At 41.3% G+C, this 18,246-nt stretch overlaps 2 protein-coding genes across 5 annotated transcripts in view; one reads left to right on the top strand and one right to left on the bottom strand.

The window, feature by feature from the left end:
- fmn2b (formin 2b) overlaps nucleotides 1–6,554 on the top strand; it is a 72,067-nt gene extending 65,513 nt beyond the window's left edge. For both annotated transcript variants that reach the window (XM_082152383.1, XM_082152382.1), the window contains 2 exons: nucleotides 2,459–2,540; nucleotides 5,840–6,554. In XM_082152383.1, the coding sequence (XP_082008509.1) occupies nucleotides 2,459–2,540; nucleotides 5,840–5,866 (109 nt within the window). In that variant the 3' untranslated portion in view covers nucleotides 5,867–6,554. The remainder of the gene's footprint in view (nucleotides 1–2,458; nucleotides 2,541–5,839) is intronic.
- A 1,966-nt stretch (nucleotides 6,555–8,520) lies between these two features.
- grem2b (gremlin 2, DAN family BMP antagonist b) lies at nucleotides 8,521–14,175 on the bottom strand. 3 transcript variants are annotated; one of them, XM_082152493.1, is made up of 2 exons: nucleotides 14,025–14,175; nucleotides 8,521–10,405 (listed from the first exon to the last, which is right to left on the bottom strand). In XM_082152493.1, the coding sequence occupies exon 2, from the start codon at nucleotides 10,402–10,404 to the stop codon at nucleotides 9,916–9,918; it is 489 nt and encodes a 162-aa protein (XP_082008619.1). In that variant the 5' UTR covers nucleotide 10,405; nucleotides 14,025–14,175; the 3' UTR covers nucleotides 8,521–9,915. The 3 variants fall into 3 exon arrangements, with proteins under 3 accessions (XP_082008619.1, XP_082008618.1, XP_082008620.1); XM_082152492.1 differs by having other exon boundaries at nucleotides 14,019–14,174; XM_082152494.1 differs by lacking the exon at nucleotides 14,025–14,175 and adding an exon at nucleotides 11,436–12,466.
- Between the last annotated feature and the right edge of the window lie 4,071 nt (nucleotides 14,176–18,246).

Genomic DNA, 18,246 nt, shown 5'->3' with positions numbered 1-18,246 from the left:
CGAACACATGAGCCTTCATGCCTGCCGTCCTTATTTATAGTTTTATAAAATAAAAATTATATTTTTATATTAGTTTAGTTTTCTTTTCTTTTTGTTTTCTTGATTTCATTTCATTTATTTGTTTTTTTTTTCTTTTCATTTCTTTTTTTTTTATATTTCTTTTTTAATTTAATTATTTTATATTGATCTTTTCTCTTTGGCCTTTTTTCTTTTTCTTTATTTAGATTTTTTTATATCCCTTTCTTTTATTTCTTTTGTTTATTTCTTTTAATTTTATTTCTTTATTGATAGTTTCATTTTTCTTTTCTTTTAGATTTATCTTTATCTTAATTTGTTCTGTCTTGTTTCATGTGGGTTTTTTTCTTTTTATTGATTTTTTTCTTTTACTTTGTTTCTCTTATTTTATTGTTTTTCTTACATACTTTTTTTCTATCATTAGTTTTATTTATTGGCTTGATTTTGTTTACATTTTTTCTTTCTTTTTCTTTTTTCTTTTCTGATTTAATTTAATGTAGTTTTCTTCTTCCCTTCTTCATTCCTTCCTTCCTCCTGTCCTGTGAATCTGTGGAGCTGCCGTGTTCCTGCTGTTACTCTCCTGAACAGTTGAACTGTGTGTTGATGTGTTCATCAGGCCCGGCAGGAAGTGATGCGGATCGTGACCCGAGTCGCTGAAACACCATGTTTGGTCTGGTCTCGTGTCTCGTGTCCCGGTCCGGCACATGGATCTGTTCCGGGATGTTTTTACGGTGTTTAAAGAAGCAGCTCCTGATGTGCAGGAAGAATATCTCTCTGCCTTTTACCCATAATTCTCCCTCCTGTAAACATGTCAAGCTCTTAGCAGCCAAATACATCACAACACTCGAAGTGTTTGCTTTACACTTCTGCTGCACTTCAGCGCCCGAGTCTCGCCTCTGAATCCCTCTCGCTTTATGAGCTTCGGCTCTTTACTGTCGGATCTGAGGGAGAAATCCCTCATAATGATGATTATCAGATTTAATAATGCAATAAATGCATCCTTCTCATCCATTTAGAAGATAATAACTTTATTAATTTAAAATGAAAATGTAGATGTTACAGCAGCATAAACAGGACAAGAACAGACATTACACTTAAGAAGACAAAAATCATTACAACTGTGTTCCTTCTCAAACTCCAGATCGAGCCACACATTCATTCTCTCTATTAATGTAATGAGTGTTTCCCTGGAGCGTCAGGATTGGTGTGTGACTGAACATGGCCTATTATGGAGCTCGGGCTTCAGTCACTGGCTGGAGGTCATGAAACGCTCACATGACCTGTGTGTGTGTGTGTGTGTGTGTGTGTGTGTGTGTGTGTGTGTGTGTGTGAAGGATCCGCTCCTGCGCTGCTCAATCATCTGTGTTCAGACGGTCAGATCTTAATAACTTCCGAACAGCGGACAGATCCATCATGACTCAGTTAAACAGAGACGAAAGAGAGTGTGTGTGTGAGCAGATCCATCAAGACTTGTTACAGTTAAACAGACAATCCTCCTCTGTTTGTCCTGCATTTCACAACACTCATTTCAACGCTGCTTTACAGAAAATCCTGATGTGTGTGTGTGTTGATTCGTTAGACCTGCTGCTTCAGTGTCTGTTGTTTCCTCAGTGTGTGTGTGTTGACTCGTTTGTCTCTCTGCCGTCTCCTCAGTCTGTGTGTGTGTGTTGACTCGTTTGTCTCTCTGCCGTCTCCTCAGTCTGTGTGTGTGTGTTGACTCGTTTGTCTCTCTGCCGTCTCCTCAGTGACTACGTTTACATGCAGCCAATATCCGGGTTATGGTCGGGTTAGGGTCACTATTTGGGTTTCTGAAACATTCGGAATAACGCGTTTACATGCGTGAGCAGAGAGAGTTACTCCTGTATACATGGAATTTACAATATCCCGATGTAAACGGCGACGCACGGTTAGCGTCTGGACGTACGGACTTCCTTAAGACGCAATATGCGTCATTTCCGATTCTTTTTCCTGTATCCAAAGACAACAACAACAGCAGCAGCATGCGGATAATGAATAGTTCGGGGCAGATAACGATCGCCTTTGTTTGCGCTTTCCTCCTCGCTCCAAAAGTGTGGTGCTGTGCTGCGTCTCGCCATGTTTACCTCTACTTCTTGTTTACTTCCGGTATACTGCACGCGGGTTTCTGTATGCGCCGTCCCTACTCAAAAGACCAAGATTCCTTGCGAATAGAACATGCGCAGAACACAAATCAATGTCCCTTTTGATGGGGATATGCCGATACGCGTTTACATGACCAAATATTCGGGTTAGAAAGGGGGTACCCCAGGTATAATATCCGGGTTTTTGCCGGTGTTTACATGGCCGTGCGCGACCGGGTGATTGCTAATATCCCGGTTTTGAACGGGTTATTGGCTGCATGTAAACGTAGTCACTGTGTGTGTGTGTGTGTGTTGACTCGTTTGTCTCTCTGCCGTCTCCTCAGGTTGAAGGCGGCGGAGGAGTGTTTCCGACAGGTCAAAGAAAAGGCCTCGTACAGCGTCAAACCCAAACACGCGTCTGGAATCGTAAGTCACATTTATTTACATCTCTTTTCACACACACACACACACACACACACACACACACACACACACACACACACACACACACACACACACACACACACACACACACACACAGTCCTTGAAAGTGCTTGAATTTATTTTGTGCAAGAAGTTTTCTGTAAAAAATTCCATATGATTCCCTCCGCTCCGCTAATGTGTTATTCACCAACACTAACCCCCGAGGAAAGCGGGGTCTTAAAGTCTAAAATTCTGAACTTTAAATTGATGGCCTTAAAAAGTCTTCAATTTAATTTAGTCAGGTCTAAAAAAGTGTTTACCCTCCAGAAACACTGGCCGCAGAAAGTTATTACAAAGTAGCAAAAAAGTATGGAGTTGTAGCCTACGAAGCGGAGCCCTAGAGCAGGGTCTCCAACACGCCGCTCGCGTGCTCCAGTAGCTCATGGCTTGATATGAGCTAGCTCGCCAGAGGCCGATCACATGTGGCTTGATATGAGCTAGCTCGCCAGAGGCCGTTCACATGTGGCTTGATATGAGCTAGCTCGCCAGAGGCCGTTCACATGTGGCTTGATATGAGCTAGCTCGCCAGAGGCCGTTCACATGTGGCTTGATATGAGCTAGCTCGCCAGAGGCCGTTCACACGTGGCTTGATATGAGCTAGCTCGCCAGAGGCCGTTCACACGTGGCTTGATATGAGCTAGCTCGCCAGAGGCCGTTCACATGTGGCTTGATATGAGCTAGCTCGCCAGAGGCCGTTCACACGTGGCTTGATATGAGCTAGCTCGCCAGAGGCCGTTCACATGTGGCTTGATATGAGCTAGCTCGCCAGAGGCCGTTCACACGTGGCTTGATATGAGCTAGCTCGCCAGAGGCCGTTCACATGTGGCTTGATATGAGCTAGCTCGCCAGAGGCCGTTCACATGTGGCTTGATATGAGCTAGCTCGCCAGAGGCCGTTCACATGTGGCTTGATATGAGCTAGCTCGCCAGAGGCCGTTCACATGTGGCTTGATATGAGCTAGCTCGCCAGAGGCCGTTCACATGTGGCTTGATATGAGCTAGCTCACCAGAGGCCGATCACATGTGGCTTGATATGAGCTAGCTCACCAGAGGCCGTTCACACGTGGCTTGATATGAGCTAGCTCGCCAGAGGCCGTTCACACGTGGCTTGATATGAGCTAGCTCGCCAGAGGCCGTTCACATGTGGCTTGATATGAGCTAGCTCACCAGAGGCCGATCACATGTGGCTTGATATGAGCTAGCTCGCCAGAGGCCGTTCACACGTGGCTTGATATGAGCTAGCTCGCCAGAGGCCGTTCACATGTGGCTTGATATGAGCTAGCTCGCCAGAGGCCGTTCACATGTGGCTTGATATGAGCTAGCTCGCCAGAGGCCGTTCACATGTGGCTTGATATGAGCTAGCTCGCCAGAGGCCGTTCACATGTGGCTTGATATGAGCTAGCTCGCCAGAGGCCGTTCACATGTGGCTTGATATGAGCTAGCTCGCCAGAGGCCGTTCATATATCGCCTCTTTTGCGCGCTCAAGTTTGTTCAAATGTAGGCGCACGGCAAGCGCACTCATAATTGAAGCGACGCGCACATTTTTTTACCAAACGCAACGAGATGAGAAAAATCTAAACTTTTCAGAATGCCGCAAACGCACCGCAGGTCATGTGACAGGAACCAGCCAATCACCCCTTTCCATAACAACATTGAAAGCTCAGTCAACATGAAGGATGGGGGTGCACCCAAACACTACTAATAAATATAAGCTAATGTGTAAATGTTACTAATTGATCTTTTTTGACGCATTCTTTTTATAAAAAATGATTTAATGGCTGAAATATGAGGTTTATCTTTGTATAAAACCTTTTTTGTCAAAACTTTATTAGAACTTGTACATGTTAGTAGATAACATGTTGCAAGACACTCATAAAATCTGGCCATCATTTTTAATGGTATTTTAATGTTTACGTAAACAAGTGCATATTGATGCTGATCAATTTGTTATTTGCTGTTTTTCGACAAAACTTGTTGAATTGACTATTATTAGTACTTTTTGAACAGGATTCTGTGATAACGTGATAATTTTGGTCACTTTAATCATCTCATTTCCTCTCTAGTTATGATCAACTATGATCAACTAAAATCAACAAAAATTGTGTTTTTACAGTATAATATGCAAAAGTATAATTTTCTATTAAAAAAAATCTACCTCTCACACACACACACACACACACACACACACACACACACACACACACACACACACACACATCAGATAATCCTAGATAGATAGATAGATAGATAGATAGATAGATAGATAGATAGATAGATAGATAGATAGATAGATAGATAGATAGATAGATAGATAGATAGATAGATAGATAGATAGATAGATAGATAGATAGATAGATAGATAGATAGAAAGATACTAAGATACTCTTATGATCCCGAGGTAACCATCTAACTTGGATAATGCGTCGTGTAGGTCTTAAATTTCAATCTTTATGGTCTTAAAATATCTTAAAGTCTTACATTTGACTTACTGAAACCTGCAGAAACCCTGCCCTATGTGCACTAGCTTGCTTGATTTTGCGTACGTTAGTTAAACGCATTTACGCGTTACGCTAAGTGTTTCCCGCGTGAGGTACTTGTGTTGTACGTTGCCATGACGTTCACGCACGCAAAACTGTAACAATGTATCTTACAAGGTAACACAATGTAACCTTGCTCTCATTTGAAATGTGTCCCACATTAAGTCCTTGAGTTTGAGGGTATTGGAACTAGAAAGTCCTTGAAAGGTCCTTGAATTTGAAGTTAACCGAGGAGTGGGAACCCTGTTTGTAACTCATCTGCATAATGTCCGCCTGTGGTCTTGATTGGCTGAACAGCGTCTCTTAGCTCCGCCCTCAAACACTGTAGTGTATCTGAGACTGGAGGAGTTTGGTTCGTGTTGTTCATGTGGAGAAGACGCTGTTTTCTGAGATTGATACGGTAAAACCCACGCCATCGTCACTGTTCGTATCACTGTGATCAAGAGCTGAGATTCAGATATGATAATGAGCGTTTGCTTTCTGACCAATCAGAGCAGAGCAGCTCTCAGAGAGGCGGAGCTTAGAGACTGAATCCTTGATGAGGAAAGAGCTGACGCTGCAGAGGAGATTATGAGGACATTAAAGTGTGTTTATGACTTTATATGCATGTGAACCTGTGCTAGGAGACTCTAAACAACATTAGAGGCCTTTAAAACAGCGTAACGTTATTTTAATAATTAAATTGGTCTTTTTTTGTCTCCCTCAGAAAGCGAAGTTGGGTATGAAGATATGAGACGTCTGATGAAGGAACGAACGCTCTTGTTGTTCGATCTTTAATCCGCTCTCGCACACACAGCTTCAGTGTTACTTCTGCCGTACGGACACAGGAAGTGATCGGCCCTCAGAATGTGATGTCATATCCTGTGCGCTGACGAACATATCAGATGTTTGCTCCAGAATTCCCACAATCCCCGCTGAAGTTCTCAACGTCATTGGAAAAGGAAAAAAAAAAAGTGTCATTTTATTTTTAATAGAGAACAGGGCAAGAGAAATCTGGAGTCTTTATCTGAACATCAGCACTGGAGCGTCACAAGCTTTTAATCAGCGCAGTTCATCATGTTCAAAGCACAGCCGAGCCTACAGGACCCGGAAGAGACACTTCATGTGCTGGAGGACCAACACAAGCGGAACGTTCAGGAAATCAACTCAGTGTTTTTGTGAAATTATGCAATATTGTTTTGCTGCATCCACACACTCTCTCACTAAAGTATTTAAAATGATGTTTTTTAAATGAATGTAAATGTTATTAACATCTTCGTGTGGCGTTCAGGTCTGGTTTAGCATGTCCGTGTGGGAGGCGGGATCCGGGATCCGGGATCCGTGTGCGCAGAGTGTGCAATAACTGTTTGTATCCGAACGTTTTGAGAAGACTGTAATTTATGTAAAATAAAGCGATTAATAAATTCCGAAATTTTAATTTATTTCACTTGATTTGAGATTTACTTGAACCAGTGTTTTAGTTTAATATTTAATCATTTATATTTTTATATTGCTGTTTAGGTTTGATTTTTATTTTTATTTCAGTTTTAGTTGATTCATTTCCAATTAATAATTTTAGTGCTTCAACTGAAACTTAAGTTTACATTTCTAATTCTCATTTTGATTTCCAACGAATATTTTATTTCAATAAACAGAAATGTTTTTAATAGTGTCCGTTACCAATAATAACTCTGTTTCTAATGCTTCATTTCTGTTCAGGCACTAATTACAGTAATAACTAATAACACATTTACCCTGGTAAAGAGCCGTTCACATCAACCTTTGCATTATAAAACATCCGGTTCGGGGAATGAAGCTGAGTTTGATTGAGTGAGCTGTACATTTCCCATCATGCTCTAATTTAATCCAGCGGGGAAATAATGTAATGCTTGGTATTTTAACTCTTTCACTGCCAGCGTTTTTTCTTTCTGCCAGACTTTACCAAACTAGAATTTCTGATCATGAACACACAACTTTCATCGCCCCCAGAATATTTAGTTTGAATATCTGAACATGCAATATATCATAGAAAATAACACAGCCTCTAATTAAAAAAAAAAAAAAAAAAAAATCCTGGCTTCATGCAATCTTTATCAACACTTGAATGTGGGAAAATTTCATAAAAATGCAACATTTTGAACAAAAAGATGAGAAAAGCAAAAATGCTTCTATCGCTTGTTTTTCTTTTTCTTTCTTTTTTCTTACAGGTTTTGATTCAGAGATTCTGTATTCTTTCAGGAGTTCCATCATAACTGTTACAGTGAAAGCCAGTGTTGTGACGGTGGGATTGGGAATCGCATCATTCGGCAGGGAAGAGTTAATGTGACTGGATATCTGATATGAGTTAAGATAAGAGTTATGATATTTCTCGCTATAACAATATAGAACGGATGCTGCACTCTCGTGATCCATTCTCCTGATTTAATGAACACATTCCATAAACAATACGCTGGAATTCACTAAGAATCGTTCGTTTTTCTCCACAAATCCATTCCCGGTTTGTTTTCAAACGCGTGCTTTAAAACGTCATTTTCTTCCCTTTTTCTCTCCCAATCCCTGTTTACTGCAGTGATTCAGGAACACGGTTTATCTGTCAGGATGAAGGAAAGTGCGTCGAACTTTCCAGCGATGCTCCAGATGGTGAACATGATCGTAGGCCTACACTGGAAAAAGTGGAGTAGAGACCGTTTTCACTGAGAATCAGCAGGTAGACGAACACATTTAACACAATTAAAAGTGAATTTTGTAGTAATTGACTGAACTTCGTTACTCCAATAATCTTCATTGTATTTAAAGGGGAACTTGGTAACTATTTTAACTTAATAAAACCGTCTAGAAATCATTTGCATGGTTAAACAAATTCTGGTCAAATTGGTGATTTTGACAATCACAACAAAGAAGTTTTCCTGCTAAAGCCAGATGGATTCTGATTGGCTGTTAACGTTTGTATGGTTCAGAAAGTGATCCTTGTGGTGTGTGGTTTTTAAAAAAACGTGTTTTCAGTCCCCAAAACGCTGTTATCGTGTAAATGAAGGGCCAAAACACACAGTTTTTCGTGTAAACTGTGATTAATATCATTCTCGGTGTGAACAGGCCTTTAAATCTGTTACTCAGACTTTCCGTCAAACTCAGCGAACACACAAATCTGCAGATTTACACTGACAAACATCTGGTCTATTTACTCTGAAACTGTACATTTCACCCAGAAACGGCGAGGAACACTGACCTAAATGAGGAATCGAAGCAAAAACTCTGAAACGGTGTTTTCTTGTAAAACGTTCTCCAATAATCTTAGTTTTATTTACAACTTTGAAGAGTCGTTTGTAGTGTAAGTGACGGATCTAATGCTAATGATCATCAAACTCAGCAAGAAAACAGCACTGATGAAGAAAAACTGCTTTAGATCAATGACAATAAACTCCATAGTTTTAATATAGACTTCAGTTGTTTCTCTACATACATATAGATATATATATTCTGTGGTACCATATTTCTATAGAATCTCTATAACCAGTTTGAACTCTGAGGGGAAAAAAGGATCAAGGAAAAATTATTGCATAATACCTTCGTTTAACAGGTTATTTCTAGTGATAAAGTGTGTTTATGAGCTGCTTAATTCATAAAATGTAATTAAAACTAAAGGTTACACTTTATTTTGATTTGCCTACTTTAGACATTCTTCTCTAAGCTATAAGTGAACTCAGGGTGATTTGGACTCTTTGCCATTGAGATAACTTGGGAAAAGTGTCCCAATCACCCTGAGTTCACCCCAAATAACTTTACATGTATGCATTAGGCAGACGCGTTTATCCAAAGAGACTTACATTGCATTTCAAGGCACACATTTCCATTCTTATCAGTTCTTGCTTTCCCTGGGAATCGAACCCATGATCTTGGCGTTGCAAGCGCTAACGCTCCACTGGTTGAGCTACAGGAAAGCAACAGCTCTAACTTTATTTCGATTGCCTACTTTAGACATTCTGAACTCCATGTCAGCTCACTCTCAGTACAGTATTAGAAGGACTGTTAGGAGTAAAGTGTCAGAGTGTCTAAAGAGTGCAACCAAACAAACTGAATTAAATCTCAAATCCATGAAATGACCCATGATGGAAACCTCTCACTCTTAATAATAAAGGTTCAATCTTTCAATTCCATTCTTTATAGAGTGAAAGGTTCTTCAGGGAACCGAATCGCCCTAATATTAGAAGACTGAGGTGTAAAGTGTCATTTTGTTTGGTTCCACTATAATCCATGAAATGATCCCATGATGGAAACCTCTCGCTCTTAATAATAAAGGTTCTTTATTGGCATCGAACCTTCAATATTTCCCTTCCATTCTGTTTAGTGAAAGGGTTCTTCAGGGAACCGAATCGCCATGAAAAAACCACTTTTGAGCCTTTATTTTTAAGAGAGTAAATGTTTCTGCATTCAGTAATGAAGCCGTGGAGCACCTTTATCATGGATAGATGTACATTAATGATAGATGCACTTTTATGAACTTCAAACAGAGACGGCCATTCACTGCCATTATAAAGCTTGGAAGAGCCAGGACATTTTCAAATATAACTCTGATTGTGTTCGTCTGAGAGAAGAATGTCATATACACCCAGGATTGCTTGAGGGTGAGTAAATCATGGGCTGATTTTCATTTTTGGGTGAACTATCCCTTTAAGAGAGTACCAGGTTCTGTATACAGTATGAAGCAGTTGAGGTTCCATGTAGAGTGTTTTCTGGATCCCGTGTGTCTCGGACAGCATCAGTGTTCCTCAGGGTCTCTGAGCTCAGACCAGCTCCAGTAAACGCTCACAGTTTGCCGGCCTCAGACACGCTGACGGACATGCACCGGCACTGCTTGACCCGCGGGATCTTGCGGAACCGGACGGGTGGCTGCAGGTCGGGACACTCGAGCTCCACCGTGAGGCTCGTAAAGCGCTGAGGCCGGCAGAAGGAGCACGACTGGAACGACTCCTGCTCCTTCCTCACGTGCCTCGGGATGTAGAAGGAGTTGCACTGGCCGTAGCAGAAGCGGTTGATGACGGTCCGGCTCCGGCACGAGTCCTGACTGACCGTCTGACGCAGTGGCTGAGTCTTACACCAGTCGCTCCGCAGGTACTGGCGCTCCGTCACCACCAGCGCTTCCTGGCTGGAGGCCAGCACTTCCTGTCTGCGGCGGTCCGAGGCGTTGGAGCCGGGCTTGAAGGGCGATGGGATGGAGGATTGCGGACGGTTCTTACGGCCGGCGGAGACGTACAGCGCGCCGGCGAGGAGCAACAGCGCCACCTTACAGCTCATCCTGGAACACACACAGAGATACGTTACACACTCTTACACACACACACGCACTCAAACAAACACACTCTTATAGCTCATCCTGGAACACACACAGAGATACGTTACACACACACACACACACACTCACACACACACACACTCACACACACACACACTCAAACAAACACACTCTTATAGCTCATCCTGGAACACACACAGAGATACGTTACACACACACACACACACACACACACACACACACACACACACTCTTACAGCTCATCCTGGAACACACACAGAGATACGTTACACACTCTTACACACACACGCACTCAAACAAACACACTCTTATAGCTCATCCTGGAACACACACAGAGATACGTCACACACACACACACACACACACACACACACACACACACACACTCTCACACACACACACACACACACTCAAACAAACACACTCTTATAGCTCATCCTGGAACACACACAGAGATACGTTACACACACACACACACACACACACACACACACACACACACACACTCTTACAGCTCATCCTGGAACACACAGAGATATGTTATGCACTCTCACACACACACACACACACACACACACACACACACACACACTCAAACAAACACACTCTTATAGCTCATCCTGGAACACACTGAGAGATACCAGTTACCATTTACATTTAATCATTTAGCTGACGCTTTTATCCAAAGCGACTTACAAATAAGGAGAACAATAGAAGCAATCGGACCAACAAGAGGGCAACAGTGTAAAAGTGCTGTAACATGTCTCAGTTTGCACATAGCAAGGTTGTTTTTATTTATTATTATAGCAGTTACACACTGTGTAACCATATGATGTTACCATAAAACGTAACTTTTTAGGGAAGAACTCAATAATATAACACATTACTTTTGTAACCCAATATTGTAACATTACTTTTGTAGCTAAATATTGTAACATTAGTAATGTTCTAAACTGCATTCTGACTCATTTTGTCATGCGATGAGACAGAACTGAGCTGTTACGAGTCATACCATCTAATGATTCACATTAATATTCACTCTGGCTAGTTATGAAGGGTCAGTTTGACCATCATCTCTAAAGTGAGTTCTGGGGAGTCGAAGCGTTTCACCCCGAGGTTTCGCTGGTTTCCTGTGAAGACAGGAAGTCACAGATTAACTGTAATCTGTCAGTGTGTCTGCAGTCAGGAGAGCTGCGGCGGGCGATCAGGGCTCTGGCACGAGAGAGAGCGATCCGTCAATCACGCCGGACATCTTTAGCACAGATGTGGCATCGCCGGAAGGAAAAACAAATGTGAGTGATTCATTCCCATAAACGAAATGTTTATAAAGCGGCTCTTTTTCATGAATCAAAGCTCTTGGTTTCATTCCAGAGAGCGTCAAGGTTGAACCTTCCTTTTTAAGTTTTTCCTGCTCTTGATTAGAAATCTCCAGGCTTTTGTTTTTCCTTTCTGAACCCTGACTCGTCCACATCAGGACTCCACACTCGCTCTGGAGTCTCGGGCTGTTTGCTCAAACATGATGAATGCGAGCCTTTGCTGAAATGTTCTTGAGTTTGATATCGCAGCCTCGGCAGAGACGCCTCGTAAATCTCACGACCCCGAACTCCTTCTGTTGCACAAGACATGCGGCGTCACAGAAACTGTTCTGGAGTCAGTGACTGTCCAGCGTCTCTGGGCCCTCGAGTGTCTCCGGAGCCTCAGCTTCAGTGTCTAACGGCTGAAGGTCACGATCGGGGAGAAGCTCCGGGAATCCAGGAACTTTTGTTTGATTTAGTCCTTCAGTCTTTAAGTGACCAATCAGAAGAGTTTCTCTCTGATGAGAATATATATATACAGTAAAACACCTTCAACATTTCTCACATCATCACAGTTTATTCGCTGTAGTTCTGCTGTGAGACGAAGTAGATCTGGACTGAGAACTAATCCTTCAGAATGAGCGGGTCGTCAGGGGTCAGGAGCCATTTGAGGGAAACGGGAAGGGCGTGACCTTTGATCAGGGTCGAGGAAGATGGGTGAGGTCACAGGAAGTGACACAAACCAGGCAATTAAATAGCTCTCTCTCTTTTATTTATTTATTTATTTATATATATATATACATTTATAAAACTGTCTGATTCTGATTGGATGAGTTGCGTTTGAAATTCAAAATGCTGAAAAACACTATCTCTCTCATTTGAATGATCCTGTAATTACACTGATTATTGACATGATGGAATAATTCATTATTCCAATAATTAGTCTTGATATGTTTGCTTACTGGCATTTTATAAAAGCAAAAAGTCATTTAAAGTCTTAACATTGTTAAGCGTGTTTATCCGTGAACGGCTTAGTGATCCAAAGTGAAAAAGAGGTTCAAAAACATAAATTCACTTCTAAAATTAATGTTTGTGAAAAAGGACACACACACACACACACACACACACACACACACACATACACACACACACACACACAGCGAACACACTCCTGTCCTGACCGTAATACATTCCTGTCACCTAACACACACTCAATTTCAAACACACACAACGAACACACTCCTGACCGTAATACACTCCTGTCGCCTAAAACACACACACACACACACACGCAAACACACACAGCGAACACACTCCTGTCACCTCACACACACACACACACACACACACACACACACACACACACAGAGAAGTTAAGGCTGGTGTGTGTTGAGCGGTCGCACTCAGTCCTTCAGAAACCAGAACTCTAATAACTCTGATTCGTCATTCTCCCGCGTTATTGATGTTCATGAGCGGCAGATCTTCATGATTATGATCTTCATCTGTTCTTCTGCGGTGTTTAATGATTTCAGTTCATAATCCATTTGAAAGATTTGAAAAGTATGAAGTGAGATATTCAGTCTCCCTGAACTGAACGTGTTCCAGCACAGTGATGAAGAAGATATGACAGGAGATGAGATGCACTTTACTGTGGAAATTATGCTTATTAAAATAATTCGTTTTAAGCAATAAAAACTTAGTTTACACTAAAACATGCTCTGTTGTTGTGAATCTGCTTTGATCTGAACTGTATAAAGCGCTAGAGAAATTAATCTGACGCGACTTTACTAATGTATCCCAGCAAAAATATGATATAAGAATATAGATATAAGATATAAGTTTTGCTTATGATTTTATTTTTATTCTTTTTTTTTTAAATGTTCAAAACGTTTTTTGGGGGGTAATTCGAAAATTAAAGGAACATTATTGTGTCATTTTTCACACATTATGAGAACGTTACATTTGAATGTTCTGTGAACGTTCTGAAACAAGTTGTTACATTTAAAAAAAAAACGTCCAACTGAACTTTGAGTTCGTCAGTGGATTTCGGAAGTGAGTCACTAATGTTAACCTGTCAATCATCTGCTGATTAACCTGTCAATCATCTGCTGATTACTGATGCTGCTAATAATCTCAAACAGGTCAAATATCTCTAATCGCGAGTATGATTATGACTAATAAAACCATAACAAATTATAACTGCGTGGCGATGAAGGTGTGACTCCCAAAAATAAAAGGCTCCGCAAATCCTCTTTCCTCGAGTCTCTCTCTCTCTCACACACACACACACACACACACACACTCACCTCGATGATGATGATGGTGAAGCCCATGGAGATGAAGATGGAGTTCCTCAGGAGTCTGTGATTCTGTCGGACTCTCCGAGACTCTGATGCGGAATTCTCGAGGTGACTCTATAAATCTCTCTCTCTCTCTCTCTCTTACACACACACACTCTCTCTCTCTCTCTCTCTCTCTCTCTCTCTCTCTCTTACAACACTCTCACTCACTCTCTCTCTCTTACACACTCTCTCTCTCTCTCTCTCTCACACACACTCACTCTCTCTCTTACACTCTCTCTCTCTCTTACACACACACACTCACTCTCTCTCTCACACACACTCACTCTCTCTGTTACACACACACACTCACTCTCTCACACACACACACACACACTCACTCTCTCTTACACTCTCTCTCTCTCACACTCACTCTCTCTCTTACACTCTCTCTCTTACACACACACACTCACTCTTCTCTCTCTCTCTTACACACACTCTCTTTTACACACTTCTGGCTTTTAGTGAACTTGTTCTGATCTGTAAAATCTAGTAATAATAATAAAAAAAGTATACTCAACTTTTTGTTTGGGTCATTTCAACTTAAATTCGGCTCCATTAAACGAGTTGAATCCTGTATAACTTTTGAAACAAGTTAAGCAATTTTCAACTTTTTAAAAAAAAGTTAAAGCCACATAAAAACGTGTGTGTGTGTATATATATATATACACATAAATCAGATCATATGATAAAACATCCTCATTTGCTCCCTGATGATGTCCAGAGGATGACGTGCTCCTGCTTCTCCTCTTCATGTGTTTCATCATCAGTGTTTGTGATGGTGCAGAGCATGCTGGGAAACATTGAGCTCAACTCATTATCATTATATTACTGACACATTACAGGGTCATTTGTCAAGTTTATTTGTATAGCGCTTTTCACAATACAGATTGTATCAAAGCAGCTTCACAGTATTAAATTAAAATAATACAACAAAGTTTGTTTCAAGAGGAATTTATTGATTGATAAAATTAAATTAAATATCCCCAAAATATCCCCAACTGAGCAAGCCAAAGGCAACATTTGTGTAAATTATGAACTCTTATTGTCTTGTGGAATGTAAATATCTGATATGTCAAATATAGATACTATAAAAAAACTGAAATGCAATTTATAAACTCCCCGAATTGCTGAAGATTGATCAGTTTCTGGTTTGTGAATGTGTGATCAGACACAGCTACTCGTTTTTACAGCATTGTTTTATTTAATTTATTCACTTTTTTCGATATTTCTTTCATGGCTTCTTAATTTGAAGATTGATTCATTTTTATAATTTATGTAGATTTATCTACTCATTTTTTTATTGTATTTTAATTTTGCTTTAACGGCTTCTGTTATGATCTGAAGGTTGATTCATATTTTTTCATGAGATTATGGATCACAAGAATCTTTTTTTTTGCGGCATTTGGAAAAGTTGAACAGTTAAAATGTTTATATATATATATCTTCATTAAATGGCCACATTTGGAACAGTTTCATGTTTCATGTTTCATTGTCACGGACAGTCAGTAATAAGCTGTTAAAATCATTATTTATTAATTAGATCTAGAGTTAAGTTAGACCAATTTCATGCGTTAATTTTCATGTTTATTGTTAAAACTACAACGAAAAGTTATTATACATAATATTTACAGCAGTGTGTAATTGTATGGATTAATGTGTTTGACATTTAATTCGTAGTACAAAAAAAATCGAGTGAGTGATTTGACCAGTTCTCGTGTAACATCTGCGTTTGACTTTATCACAGCGACCCCTGCTGGACACACACTGCATTACTCACACACACTCTGCTGGACACACACTGCATTACTCACACACACACTGCTGGACACACACTGCATTACTCACACACACTGCATTACTCACACACACACACACACACACACACACACACACACACACACACACACACACACACACACACACACACACACACACACACACACGTCTGGTTCACTATCTTTGTGGGGACTCTCCATAGACGTAATGGGTTTTATACCGTACAAACTGTACATTCTATCCCCTTACACTAACCCTACCCCTAAACCTACCCATCACAGGAAACATTCTGCATTTTTACTTTCTCAAAACAACTCATCCTGTGTGATTTATAAGCCTTTTGAAAAGTGGGGACCGCTGGCTGGTCCCCACAATGTAGGTGATCTCAGGTTTTACTATTCTTATGGGGACATTTGGTTCCCACAATGTAATATAAACAAGGGCACACACACACACACACCTGCAGAGATGAAGCTGATTGAGTTCAGATGAGTGTGTGTGTGTGTGTGTGTGTGTGTGTGTGTGTGTGTGTGTGTGTGTGTGTGTGTGTGTGTGTGTGTGTGTGTGTGTGTGTGTGTGTCAGCTTTCATCTTCACAGTTCGCTCATCATATCTCCAGACTTCCAGCAGTTTCTATAACTCGGAACATGAATTTAACTTTCATCCCACTTATAAATAACAAAAAAGTTTATATATTGTTTTTTGTTTTTGTTCATTGAAAAAGATACAACCACGCTTCATTTCCCTGATCATGTGTGTATAAGTTCTGCAATAAAAAAATTGCTAATAACAAGTTATCTTTTTTTTATCTATGAAAGCAATTTGGTGATCATAATCAGATTTAAATATCTGCTAAAGATTGTCATTTTACATGACCTTATATGGTCTGATCAAAGTGTTTTGAGATGACAATCTTTAAAAATATATATTTGAAATTTTGTTTTTTAAATATATTTAAATCAAATAATTAATGTTTTTTAATAAAAATAACAGATTTTATGGCAGAAAAAAAACACGAATGCATGACGACACATCATAAATTCAACATGAGACGCGTTTCATCTCTCGAGTCTCTTTATTTATTTAATATTGGAATTATGTACAGAGTCATAGAATCTATATTGTAAATGCAACAAGCAAGACCGGATAATCTTTGGATCGCAGTAATGTTCCTCAAAGCCAAACAGAAGAAATACAACTCAAATGACGGAGCGCTTTCATATCAGCCGGTTATCATTCACAGAAATCACATTAAATGAGCTTAATGTAAGAATTTCCATGTATTAATCGTTTTATTATTGCCAATGTAAGGAAAGCTTTAAATCGAGACCTTCCCTCGACTTCAGACAGGGTCGTCTGTGAAGGACTCGGGAAAATCAAAAGCATGTGACGTTCACACTCGAGAGTCTTTCTTCTGCTCAATTACACAAGAAACTAATGCTTCTATAATGATGCGTCATCATTCAACAAACGCAGTGATTGGACAGATGTATTTCTCATCATAAGACCTGATCCAGGATCTGTGCACACGTCTACAAAACAAGTGAACATGTAGTATAAAAATAAAAATAAGCGATTAGCTGGCATGAAAGCGCTCATCCAGAGGACAAAACGTATAAATGTGTTTTCATACAGAGACAGAACGCTCTCGGTTCCGGAGACTCTCGGGATCAGGGACTCTCGGGTTCAGGGACTCTCGGGATCAGGGACTCTCGGGTTCAGGAACTCTCGGTATCAGGGACTCTCGGGTTCCGGAGACTCTCGGGATCAGGGACTCTCGGTATCAGGGACTCTCGGGTTCAGGGACTCTCGGGTTCAGGGACTCTCGGGTTCAGGGACTCTCGGTATCAGGGACTCTCGGGTTCCGGAGACTCTCGGGATCAGGGACTCTCGGGATCAGGGACTCTCGGGTTCAGGGACTCTCGGGATCAGAGACTCTCGGTTCCAGGGACTCTCGGGATCGGGGACTCTCGGTTCCGGGGACTCTCGGGATCGGGGACTCTCGGGTTCAGAGACTCTCGGTTCCGGGGACTCTCGGGATCGGGGACTCTCGGGTTCGGGGACTCTCGGGATCGGGGACTCTCGGGTTCAGAGACTCGGGATCAGAGACTCTCGGGATCGGGGACTCTCGGGATCGGGGACTCTCGGGTTCAGAGACTCGGGATCAGGGACTCTCGGTTCCGGGGACTCTCGGTTCCGGGGACTCTCGGGATCGGGGACTCTCGGGTTCAGAGACTCGGGATCAGAGACTCTCGGGATCAGAGACTCTCGGTTCCAGGGACTCTCGGGATCGGGGACTCTCGGTTCCGGGGACTCTCGGGTTCAGAGACTCGGGATCAGGGACTCTCGGTTCCGGGGACTCTCGGGATCGGGGACTCTCGGGTTCGGGGACTCTCGGGATCGGGGACTCT

This window comes from Leuciscus leuciscus (genome assembly GCF_965113295.1).
Source record: "Leuciscus leuciscus genome assembly, chromosome: 21".
NCBI lineage: Eukaryota > Metazoa > Chordata > Actinopteri > Cypriniformes > Leuciscidae > Leuciscus > Leuciscus leuciscus.
This window is presented reverse-complemented; position numbering and strand designations above follow the sequence as displayed.

Excerpts from the sequence above, each read along its gene's own strand:
- grem2b (XM_082152493.1), bottom strand. The coding sequence starts at position 10,404 with ATGAGCTGTAAGGTGGCGCTGTTGCTCCTCGCCGGCGCGCTGTACGTC.